General features: G+C 40.2%; 1 protein-coding gene and 1 long non-coding RNA gene across 3 annotated transcripts in view; one reads left to right on the top strand and one right to left on the bottom strand.

The window, feature by feature from the left end:
- The window catches only part of MGA (MAX dimerization protein MGA), a 56,285-nt gene extending 47,665 nt beyond the window's left edge, over positions 1 to 8,620 (top strand). For both annotated transcript variants that reach the window (XM_068193454.1, XM_068193455.1), the window contains 7 exons: positions 112 to 163; positions 1,830 to 2,012; positions 2,712 to 2,823; positions 4,336 to 4,569; positions 5,212 to 5,388; positions 5,810 to 5,962; positions 6,939 to 8,620. In XM_068193454.1, coding sequence (XP_068049555.1) covers positions 112 to 163; positions 1,830 to 2,012; positions 2,712 to 2,823; positions 4,336 to 4,569; positions 5,212 to 5,388; positions 5,810 to 5,962; positions 6,939 to 8,239 — 2,212 coding nt within the window. In that variant the 3' untranslated portion in view covers positions 8,240 to 8,620. The remainder of the gene's footprint in view (positions 1 to 111; positions 164 to 1,829; positions 2,013 to 2,711; positions 2,824 to 4,335; positions 4,570 to 5,211; positions 5,389 to 5,809; positions 5,963 to 6,938) is intronic.
- A 500-nt stretch (positions 8,621 to 9,120) lies between these two features.
- On the bottom strand, positions 9,121 to 12,521 carry LOC137475773 (uncharacterized). The gene is made up of 2 exons (XR_011000071.1): positions 10,447 to 12,521; positions 9,121 to 10,395 (listed from the first exon to the last, which is right to left on the bottom strand). It is a non-coding gene; the product is annotated as an uncharacterized lncRNA (long non-coding RNA).
- Positions 12,522 to 12,637: the final 116 nt, after the last annotated feature.

Below are 12,637 nucleotides of genomic sequence, written 5' to 3'. Positions count from 1 at the left end.
GTTAATTTCCAGGCATAAAAATGAGCAATTCTAGACTGTTGGAATGTAGTTAATGAGGATAGAGTGTATGAGATGAGTAGCACTGGGAAAAACTTTTTACCTTTCTTCCAGATACCATCCTCGTAATTCTTCGGATGAAACATTATCAGAAAAACATTCAAAGGTATCAAAGGTATATGTTTGCTCTCCTCTTTCCTTTTAGTATCACACCTCCATTTTAAAGACAAACTTTCATCTCACATGCAGCTCTTAATGTGATTTATCTGCCTTGCAGATACTTGTGATTAAATGCAAGAAGCCAAACGTACTGGTGTGGGGGGGGGGGGATATTTGCTCAGTCCAAATCTCCTTAAGGCCAAAGGGCTGGTGCTGGCATCAGTGGGTTTCAGATTCAGCTTTAGCCTCGGGAGGAAGATCTGCCTTTTATTTATGACTGCATTTGCTTAGGTTTTGTATTCTTGGCATGAATAATTTTTACAGCACACTTAAAATAATAAATGAGCAAAATTTTCATGTGTTGAAGACAGTATGTAGAATTACATAGGCACAGCAATGGATGAAGGATTTCTAAAAACAGAAGTTAGAATATGTGTTTAGGCAAGTTAAAGATATCACAGAATCCTTTCAAACCAAAACTCACTGCAGTCCTTCAGAATCTCGTGCTGTATTTTTGGGTGGCTCTGAAGCCAGTTTCTCTGTCCATAACTGTCTGTGATATACTTGACGTCAGCTCTAGGGCTTCCTGCTGTGGTGGGGTGGGGCTTTGAGTGTGGTGGGAACCTGGTGTATGTCTTAGCTATTAGAGCTGGATGGGATGTATGCCTTTGCCTGAGACCCCTGGATGGGGTCCAGGATGCTCTGTCTGCCTCACCTTTTCCATGTGTCCTCCTCTCTGCCCTTGAATTTACTTTGTAAAGCCCTCCGTTGGCGACCATGGCCAACACAGGAGCAGTTGCAGCTGTACTGTGCTCAAGTCTGACTGTGAGAGCAAAACGGCTCTCAAGAGCCAGATTTCAGGAGACAAGTCTTCAGATTCCTCCTAGTCCAGCAGGCTCAGAAAACATACTGCTAAATCTGAGGAGTCTTTCCGCTGATGCTCTGGGGTTTGAAGCAGACCTAAAATTATCTAAAAAACTGTATTCATTACTTCCCCATTAAATAAATAGCATAGCTGTACAAAACCTGGAAGAGTAATGATGATATAACAAACTTTTAATCTGTGGAGATCAGTAATTTTGCTTATTGTCTGGCAATCTTTTTAGAAACTTGAGCAAATTCAAATCTTGGCCGCATTCGGTTTGTTGGTGGATGTCTGTTGGATCAATGCCATCTTTCACATTCTGACTTACAATGTCTCTTTGGCACCAACCCATAATGAACCTATGAAAGAAAATGGAAATCAAACTAGTTTAACTCCAGGGAAAGATTCAAGTCTCCTGTATTTGATGTAATTATTTTATTCATTAGTAGACTTTCTTGACAAGCAAACAAAAAATACTTGGCTCAAACATACATGATTTTGTTGTAATGCTGTGATTTTATCTAAGTAGCCTTGTGTTGCAAAAAATAAAAGCTCATGAACTGGAGGGACTCATGCTCTTTTCTGTTAGGGTTGATGTGATTATGTTGGTCACTTCTTTGGTCATTTCATTTCTTACTGTGTGTCCTTCTAATTCTGAACTTTCAGGAAAACATAGTAGCAGGATAGCATGACGTGGAATCTTCAGGTGTCTGTAGAAAGGCTGTGAATCTCACATGCATTTGTACATTGTCTGCCATTGCATTGCCTTCTTTGCTTAAACTGGTCAATCTGGTTGCTCCTCCTGCAGAAGCATCAGACCTGGAAAAGAAAGCTGAAGTCCCACGCTGAAGCCTTTGCTCATTACCGTCAGACACATACGGCAAATGAACGTCGGCGACGTAATGAAATGAGAGGTCTCTTTGATAAGTTGAAGAAAGTTTTGGGGCTGCTGAACCTTCCCAAGGTCTCCAAGTGCTACATTCTCAAGCAGGTAGGTATTCTGGAGCTGAAGTGAGGAGGAGAATCATTTAATCTGGACAGAGTAATTATGCTAGTATGAACTCTTCAGGTGAGTCCCAGTGTAGGGGGGACTTCTGTCATCTCTGCTGGACTCTCTAGAGCAAAACAATACCCAAAAGAATCTGTATTCTGAAAAGCTTAGTCTTGATGACATGAACATATATTTTTGGATTGGCCCTCCCTTTGTATTCTTTGTGAATTGTGGAACATTATGTCTTAATTCTTTAATGGTTTACTGTGTACATAAGGAAGTTTTTTAATCCATTAAATCCATTAAATCCATTACTTTTTTAATGCTTGAGAAGATAGCATTCCATTAGGCATTATACAGACATTAAAAGCTTAATTGTAAAGATGTAAATGACAGGAAATGAAATATGAGTGGTAGGTATGTAATTATGCTTATCAATTGTACCTAGAAACTGGAAGATAAAAGTTTGGGGTTTTTCTTAAAAATTGCTGACCTTTGGAGGAAGGGCAAACAAGATGTTTATCAGTCTTCAACTAGCATTTAGGGAAAGCTAGCATTCATGGTACTTCACATGCTTTCTCTCAATCCTATTTTCTCAGGATTACAGAAATTTGAAAATTAATTTTGTAAGGGTTTCTGTGAAGGAAAATTTTTTTGTGTGTCATTGGTTTATGAATCAGCTCCCTGATACTATTTTAGGCCTTTGAGGAAATCCAAGGACTGACAGATCAGGCAGATAAGTTTATTGGACAGAAGACGTTACTGACACGCAAACGAGATGGTCTGATCCGAAAAGTATCCACGCTTTCAGGTGAGACTGGTTTTGGATGCAAGCTAGCTGTAATAATGAAAGAAAAGGCTTTTAGGAGTGAGAATATATGGAGTAATTGGTGGATCCAGGTGTGTCATTGGTTCACATAAAATTCAGACGTGTGATGCCAAACGAAGTTGTGCTAAGCTCTGACTCAGTGATAGGCTCATCATGCTGATAGAAATGGCTTTTGTTTTCCTTCATGCCTGAAGGAAGTATGGAACGCTCTCTGTGCGGGGAGTCACAGGCTTGGGTTCTTTTGGAAGGGTGGGGTGATGGTGTCACTTCATTCTGTCACTGGTCACTTCCTGAAATGCCTTTTCTGCTCAGCCCTTCAGAGTCACACGCAGCTGTCTCTGACGAGTACTGAAACCTCCAACTCCTTGCAGAGCTTTGCAAATGACTCCTTGTCCTGCTTTCCCAAGAACCAGTGCTCCTACGGGCTAGAAGGTGTCAGCTCTGTACACACAACAAAACTGCAGTAGATTCTAAGCTGCTGCTCATCTAGACATTACACCTTGTACATACTGTCTTTCTGTCTCATTTGGAAGGGTAGGAAAGCTGTAACACATTTTCAACCAGTGTCAAAGTGTGTGAACAAACAAAACATTCTTCTAATCTCACAGTCTGGGACTATAAACAGCAGAATACCTGTAAAGTAGAAATGAAAGCTACTTAAACCGTTTGCATTTACATGAATCCATTAATGTATTTGATTTATAAAAAGTAAAAGGTATTGTAGTGAAGTCTAGTAATCTAGAAATGTATGAGAGGCCTATTGAGTAGAGAGTGAAAGCAAATAATTTCACAAAGTAGTTATCTGATCTTTTGCATTCCTAGTGAGACCTCAGATTTGATGAGGAAAAAGTCCTCTCTCAGGACAGTTAGTTAAATATAGACTTAATTAAAGACATACCACGATGTTAGAACATAAACACTAAGCAGAAAACAAGCTGGTATAGTCACTTGAACTTGGATCATATGAAACTGTGTGTATATGCAGAAAACAAATTATTTATGAAATCTGTTTGTCCAAAGTTAGAATTTTCATGGCAGTGGTAAACTGTATGTGCGTTTACATTCAAAGGTCATTTGAGTAACAGGGTTCATTAGTCCAAGAAATTTCATTCCAGGTAAAGGTAACATTTTATCCAGTAGTCATATATTTATCATTAGGAGATGTGGGAGGATTTTTCTATAGCTGTGGGTGTTTTCTACTAGTACTTGTTCAGCAAGAGCCTTTGCTTGTCCAGGCTGATTTCTGCTTATCAAAGTGGCAGAAAAATTCTAAAATGTGTGCGTGTTTCTGAAAGGGAAGAAAAACCATTGGAATAAATAGATAATTGCTTCACTCTGATATTAAGTATGCTATTTACTTGGTGAGGATGATGGTTATCTGTTTTATAGTAATTGAATAATGTCAATGTAACACATTATTAGTTCTACCTTCAGCATTTTAGTTTTGGAAAGAGAGTTTGAAAGTAGGCTGATTCTCTGATAATTTTTCTGTAGGAAAGACAGAAGAGGTTGTCCTGAAGAAGCTGGAATATATTTATGCTAAACAAAAAGCAACAGAAGCACAAAAAAAGAAGAAAGAACCTGAGCCACAGAAATCAGCTGCACCCTCCACTGCTAGCACCCAACAAGAAGGATCCTCTGCTGCCCCCAGGGAGCCAACCCCGATAGCGATGACAAACAGAAGGGGCAAGCCATTGATACTTGCCAGGAGAGGAGTCCGGGCCACAGGTGGGCTACAAGTGGTGCATGTCCTGCATCAAGGGGAGACAGCCATTGAAGCTGCACCCTGTGGGAAGGCAAAATGCCAGCTGGCTTGTGCAGGCAGCCTCACTCCTGAAACAGAATTGTGCATAGGACCGGGAAATGTCCGTATGATAGGTGTGGAAACCACTTGCTTTCAGTAAGGATGAGACCACTACGACTGAGGTCTTCAGGTGAACATGACTTCAGAGTTTCAGAATTATGGGAAGTAAATTCTTAATAAGTTGTCCTTTAACCTCAGGGAGTTTCACTGCAATCCAGCAGTAATTTCTAAGAGTTGAAGGTGGTTCTTTTTCTGCTGACTCAAAGCCTGAAGTTCAACCCCCAGAATGCTGGGGTTGCTAGAACAGTATTTTTAAAACCTCCCTCCTCCCTCTCTCAGCATGGTGGAAGTTTGCTCTTAAATTAAATGGCAGACTTGTCAGGCACTGGAGAGTTTTTTTTTGTAGCTGAGAATTTGTAGAGAAGTGTTCAACATTTGTGGAGACCTTCACGTCATAAATGTACGAAGGAACAAAAGAATGACTCCTTCCAGAGCTGTACCTAATGCTGGCTCACAGGGTGCTGTGCCAGAATAAATGAGTGTTTTACATACTTCTTTTCTTGCAGAGGACTCCTCAGCCTCTCTCAAACTCACGGCTGCAAGTGTAGTGATGACTCCACAGGGGCAGGTGCTTACACTGAAGAGCCCCCTGGTCCCAGGGCAGGTGGCAGCTGTTCCTTCCACGCTGCTGCAGGCTGAATTAAAGCCTCGAGGGGTTGGTACTACCATGGCAACACAGCCAGGTAGGATCACGTGGGATGATGGTAATCAGTATAATGCTGTTCATAGATCTACAGAGCAGTTTATGAAATTACTGAATTTTGCTGTAATATTTTGTATTTTTTTACAACTTGGCTGAGGTAGAACCTGACTCTGATAAGAGAGATTAGATGTCATTAACTCGAACTGTCAGTTTATCAACAGGTTAGTAAAATGTGTTAAAATTTTGTTATTCAGAAATTAGGGAAACATAGAGAAGAATTCCTAATCACATAACCACTCTGCATTTCTGTTTTTACTACTTTAAGATGTTATTGAAATAGTGCCTTGAAGAGCACTGCTCCTGTTTTCCAGGAGTATCTGAAGTATCTGAAAGTACTGTATCTGAGTATCTGAAAGGCTTTTGTTTCCACTTTATCCCCTGTTTTGCTTTTCTTGGATAAGGTGTTACTTCTGTGATGATTCAACTGCCAGGATCAACAGTTCCTGTCCAAGTAAAAGGAATCCTTACTAACTCTACCATTCCTATTACCTTGTCAACTGTTGCTGGAAATCCAGCGCCCTCAACAGTGGTATCAGCTACAGCACCCCATTCAGGTAAGCTCTTTGTTTTTAATGGATCTTTGTGCTTGCATGTAGGGAATATAGTCCTTGCAAAGCTGAAGGTAAATTGTTTTCTCACTAGGGAGTAATCATAGGTGTTATTGTGTGGGTAGTCAAAGAAAATCACGATTAAATGTTTTGAACAGTTTAGAGGGGCCTCTAGGAGATTATGGATTAGAGCTTTTAACTTTCCTTCATCTCACTGAGCCTGCTTCCCCTCGGGGAAGTCAGGATAAGTAGATACTGGGATGTGTCTGTGGTGTAATGCATCCTCCTAGGGAAGCTTCAGTTCAGAGTGATGGTGGGGCTGCTGAAAATCTTTGCCTGTAACATCCAGACTCTGACTGTGGCACAACCCCTTACCATACCCTGCCAGCTCTGCTGCCCATGGGAGGGCTGTTTTTCAGGACCTCATGCTGTACATTGGATCTTGGTGTGGGGTGGTTCCTGGCAGCAGGGTTCTGCTTGCCATCTGTTGTGCTGAAAGCAAGCCACTCACTTTCTGCTTCCTTGTAGTTGTTTGGTCATAATGAAAAAGGAAAATTCACTTCAGGTGTAGGGCTAGGAAAAATCTGAGTGCTATATGAACAGGGAATGGCTTGGAGGCAGAAAATAGGTAATCATTTAGTGCCTGGAATGTCTCTGTAGTGCACAAAACCAGTACTGCAAGATGTGATCATAAAAACAAAGCATAAAAAACAGTAAGAGGGAAAATTCTCATTTTGTTTGCTTTGTGCATCACCATCTGAGCTGTAGGCATTGCAGTTGGTTGCACTGGAGCTTGCTCTTGTTCTACAAGTTGAAAATTATGCTGTTGGTGTGTTAAAGCTTCAGTTGACCAGAGTTGTGTAAGCAGTCTAAATTGCAATTTACTTGAGGAAGACCTGAAAGTGAGCTGGTTATACTTACTTAGGAATTACCTCACAGTTAACACATACCCTAATGGATACTGCTTTGTGTGGCTTTGCAGAAAGTGAAGATTCATTCATGATGCCAAAGATTGTTAATGTAACATCACTGGCTGCTGAAGCAGACATGAATCTAAACCTGAACCGAAACAAAAATTGTAATGCAACAGCAGCTGCAGGTACTCCAGCTTCTGAGCAATCCTTGGCTGCAGCACCCCTTGAAACTACAAATAGTGACAACATCCTTTCAGAAGAAAAAGCCAAACCATCTCTGGGAGACAGTGGTGGGGATGGAAGAAATACCACAGGTCCAAAGAAAGTTTTCTTTGAAAATAAAGATGCCCTTCCACAACGCTGGAACGTATCATGTACAAAGGAATCTCCGGAGTCCTTCAGCAAAAAGCTCCGCATTGGTGAGTTTGTAGGAAGCCAAACCAGGAGGAAAGATGGTGATTCTGGAGGGGAAAGATTAAAATCCAAAGAATTGTCATTCCGCAAGCTGCAGATCAAAGATTCCAGGATAGAAATGGAATTGAGGAAAGTAGCATCGGCAATGGAGGAAGCAGACCTGGATACAAGTGAGATACTGAGCAGCATTGAGGAGAGTGATGACACCGATGAAACCCTCACTTCGCTGCTCAATGAAATCACCTTCCTCAACCAGCAGCTGAACGATGATGCCTCAGCCATGTCTGAGCTGCCTGGTGCCCTCAGCTCAGATTTCTCTCATAAAGATGCAGAAGCTTGTCGGGGAACAGCCAGTGATCTCTCGGCTGCAGATGGGTCTTCCTTCCAGTTTGGCCATTTGGGAGGCAGTTTTAAGGATCTTTCTGAAGTTCCAGGAGGTGGTGGCTCTTTAAGCCCCCTCCTGCTACAGCTGGAAGATGATGACCTTAGTGATGGGGACAAGAACTCTGGGGAGCCTTCATCTGAGGCAGATGTTTTAAAGATAGTGATAGGTACTGAAATGAAGAATCCACTTTCCAGTCTGTCCGTAACCAGTGGTGGGAATGGTAAAACAGTAACAACCTTGTCAGATGCCACTAACGTGACTCCACCAGTTTTGCAGATGAAGACTAATCCAGAAGCTGGTAATGCTGACAAGTCGTGGAGGCCCATGCCAAAGCTAGCACCACTTGGTTTAAAAGTGGCAAGTGCGCCAGTGGACTCAGAAGGGCAGGGTAATAAAGTGATGCCCTTACTGGCACCTGTAGTTGCAAAACTGGCATCCAGTGGGGGAAAAAATTCATTACCTGCAACTCTTCAAGAAGGACAGGATAACAAAGTAATGCCCACATTAGCCCCTCTGGTTGTGAAGTTGAATACTACTGGGACCCTGCCTTCAAGTTCAGCAGGCAAATAAGTGCAGATGTTTTTTATCAGACTGGAGCAGAGATCCAGAGCAGTATGACCAGTGTCATTATTCAGCAGCCTCCATTGTCTGCAACACTTGTTTTCTGTATAGCATCAGTACTGTGTTCATCTGAGGGGCAGGCCCCAAATTGTCAAGTAAGTGTTAGGAAACTTTAAGCATGTTGATGTACTTTTACCTCACTGTTGTATTCTGGGTGTTCTCCTTCCCCTTCTCAAGACAGCAAAGATGATCTCTAACCATTGCTGGGCACATGGTATCCTTCCAAAATTGGGTTCTTCACAGAAATAGTTTATCAAGGGACTGAGAAACTGAGGCTGTTGAAAGAGATTTTTTTTCTCTCCCCAATAGGGAGGCAGCTGTCTTGTTGGGGGAAAAAAAAAAAAAAAGATCTGTTTTTGTACCAGGCAAATTATCTATGCAGAAATGGCATTGTTCATATTTGCTTGTTTTAATATTTGCAGAACATGATAAATATGCAGAAATCAGGTTATAGTTACTCCCAAAGTTGATACCTAGAGCAGCAGAAGAGAAATCTGAGACTGCAGAGGGCTGAAGTGAAAAGGTTTTTTCTTTGGTGCTAGATAGTTCTCTAGCAGAGACTTTTTAAGAGCTTATGCACAGCAAATTGTAATAAACACTTATAACTCTCATTGCTGGGGAAGAAAAACACATTTCCTAATGTAATTAGAAGGAGGGTGGTATTATTAATACTGTCCTCCTTCTAATTACATTAGGAAATTAGCATTAATAATACTGTCCTCACTCTCACCTCCTGCCCTCACACAAATACTTCCCCCTCTGATGCTTAGTACATCCGTAAGGAAAAATTGCAGATAGTTGAAAGAAAATGTGCACCCTATTGCTATGTCTTTAAATACATTGCTGAAGTAGCTTGAGTGTTTTCCCAGGTCCTATTTTCTTTCCTTCTGTCATTCTTCAAGATGTTTGTGGTGGCTGGGAATGTTACTATCAAGTGTTGCTTTGTGAAAACACAGAATGCTTTCAGGAGTCTTGTAGCCTGGCATTAGTGAGCGAGGTGTACATGTGAATGTAAATATGAAAATACGTGTATAGCTTTCCAAACCTTTCATTTCTTTATAAATTCAGGAAAGGTACTCAGAGGTTTCTCACTGCATTTGCACAAGCTGTGTACAGCAAAAAAGTCAACAAAAATGCTCATTACCAGGGAAATAGGGCAGTATTGAATCACAAGATGTATTTTTTATTCTTCTCTGCCACTGCTTACTCAATAACCTGTAGATGCTCTTCACTCTTCAGTTGTTGAACTGTGAGGGGCCTGCAGACTGTAAAGATATTTATATTTTTGTACACAATTTCTGTTTTCATAGTTTTCTGGACAAATGAAGTTTTCAGCCTCGGAGAGATGATTTGTTAACGAGTATACACAATCTTTTCCTATCAAGTTTGTAAATATAAGTTACGGTGCGCTTGGGGGGCTTCTTGACTACTCCAAAAAGGTAAAAAAAATGTTGCCATGAAAATTGAAAATCATACAGAGTTTCGATGGTGCATTTTGTTTTATGTTTAGGAATGTAATTCCATGTCTTAACTGTTCCAGCAAGAGCAGCTGGGCTTACCCCCTGCCATCCAAATTGCCCATCTTTGGTGATGCAGTAATTCAGGAATTTCATGCTTCCAGCCTGAGGTTGTGCAGGTGTTGCAAGTGATGTTCTTCCACAGTGAGAGCAGTGTTTGTACAACCATAGCCCTGTTCAGTACCCTGCATCTTCTGGATCCATGTCTAGGTTAGATCCATCAGGGAATAAACATACCTTGTGTGTTTCCTCAGCATTTTTACTATTTATATTATGCCACAGAGGAGAGAAGCCCTTCAAGCTCAGTGTGTGTAAAGTTACTCCAGAGACTACATTAAAAAAGATTTTTCACCTGGCCATCCTAAACAGTGCGTTTTAAAGTAGTTACATACAACTCTCAATTGCCTTTTGCATATTCACTGTTCTAATATTTCATACAAGTCTAGTATTAGTGATTTGGAAAAGAGAGTTTAGGTCATTAGAAGAGTCCTGCAGAGTCTTAGAGTTGTCACTTAATGCCTTAGGAGAGGGGATTTACAATCCTAGTAAGTACTTAGACAAATGTTGCTTATTATTAAGGATTTTAAGCTTTTTTTAAACTAGTAGAAACAAATGTTGCTTATTATTAAGGATTTTAACCTTATTTTAAATTAGTAGAAACAAATGCTGCTTCTTCTTAAGGATTTAAACCTTATTTTAAATTAGTAGAAACAAATGCTGCTTCTTCTTAAGGATTTAAACCTTATTTTAAACTAGTAGAAAAAAATGTTGCTTCTTCTTAAGGATTTAAACCTTATTTTAAATTAGTAGAAAGAAATGCTGCTTCTTCTTAAGGATTTAAACCTTATTTTAAACTAGTAGAAAAAAAATGTTGCTTCTTCTTAAGGATTTAAACCTTATTTTAAACTAGTAGAAATCTGGAGTAACTAAATTATTTTACTAGCACTACATCAGTCTCAAATTTATTTACCTGGGAGTCTGGTTCTGACTATTTTCAGTAGGCTGAAATTGCTTATTGTTTTAACTTGTAGTCGTTTGTTTTTCCAATAGATTTCATTCCTCCTGTGTGAGAAACAGCAGCAAGACTTGTGCTGTGATTACTTTTAAATTCCTAATCACTAACCCTTGTTTCTGCACCTCACTTTTTTATGTTTCCCAGCAGCCAGTTTTAATTAGCACACAGGATTGTGTGTTCTCTGTGGGACAGAGTGGCTATAACATGATAACCGATCACACATGCTCTAAAAGAAATAATGTCCTTTTGAGGATGTTCTGTTTATTATCTGGGAGTATAAAATTTCTGTATGTGAATTACTGTTTGACACTGGGCAGTAAAAAAAATTACTGCAGTAAAAATGTAATGATGTCAAGATGACAGCAAAACCTTTTTGGTCCCTAAATGTTATTAGTAAATTAACTAAGAACAGCCCCCCCAGCCCCCCAGTCTGCCTGTAAAAGGTGGCATTTGGTGTGGTTCCGAGAAAGATCTTTGATGGGTTCTACTGGCCAACAAAGCATGTTTGAAATGCTCTTGGGTTTTGCTCGTGTCGCTGTCTTGTGTCTGCATCACATTATTTTGCTATGAATTTAAGTGCTGACTCTTTGCTCTTCCCTTAAGCTCCCAACCATTTTAAAAATTACATATGCTGTCATTTGAGGCAATAATCATAGAATATAACACTTCATGAGAAAATTCTGGAAACAGGAGAAACAAGGAAACCCCTGCAAGGCGCACGCTCTTGCTTGACCAAGAGACCTGGAGATTTTCTTTGGTTTTTTTACACATCTGTAAATAGACTGGAATGTTTTTAAGAATATAATGAAATGTCAGATTTAGCTTTTTTCCTTTTATATATTAAAATATATCTTTCCCTCTTTTTTGCTTTTGGAAAATTGATATTTTTGTAGAAATCTAACAGTACAAGACTCTTAACTGTATGTGAGAGACAAAGTGTAAAACTAAAATAAACCAATCAAGGTCAACTAGAAACTGGCTCTGAAAGTTTGTTACAGGGAGAGAGAAGAAGCAGAAATGATGTGGTGGTGGGCTGTTGGTGACACGTGGCGTTGGACCTGAGCAAGTGCTACATGAATGCTCTGAGGCCCAAGTTTTGGCACTGCAAATATTGGGTTTTGGTTCAAGTGATCAGACAAGTCAGAGATTTCTCCCTTTAGTCTTAGCAGTATGCAGGAAATGTCATCCCTTATAAGAGGGAATTTTCACTTGCTGAGTGCAGAAGAGGCACCAAAGGGACTTTCTCTTCTACAAGATGTACCCTGAGCAGGAAGCCATGGGGGTTAACATTTGGTTGTGGCACAAAAAGAAAAAAAAGGAGAGCTGAGAGATTAGGCCCACAGAAAAGCACTCTTGAGATTCCTTACCTCAACCCCAAGCCTGGGTTTATCCTTTGTAGCTGTCTGTTTCCTTTAGAGAAGTTGAACACAAGGGCTGTCCTAATGGGAACAGCTTTGCAGATCTGCCTTTGACTGAAGTGTCAGATGAGAGAGGCTTTTTAAAAAGAAATAAAATACTCATAACAAGTAGCTGTCTATGGCTCCCACGTGCACTAATGGGAAGGTAACACTTGCAAGTGTCTCGGGGTCCTTTTGTTTGGTGGTTGGTTGGTTGGGGGGGTTTTGGTGGTTTTTTGGGGTTTTTTTTGTGTTTGTTTTTTTGTGTTTGTTTTTTTGGTGGGTTTTTTTTTGTGGTTGGTTTTGGTTTTTTCCCCCTTTTTTGGTGTTTTTTTTTCTTCATTATGTAGTACATTTCTACAAATGAGAAGTTAGTCTTACAGATGTGACAAAATACAGTGAAGAGAACAAGTACACA

This window comes from Anomalospiza imberbis, chromosome 6, assembly GCF_031753505.1.
Source record: "Anomalospiza imberbis isolate Cuckoo-Finch-1a 21T00152 chromosome 6, ASM3175350v1, whole genome shotgun sequence".
Taxonomy (NCBI): domain Eukaryota; kingdom Metazoa; phylum Chordata; class Aves; order Passeriformes; family Viduidae; genus Anomalospiza; species Anomalospiza imberbis.
This window is presented reverse-complemented; position numbering and strand designations above follow the sequence as displayed.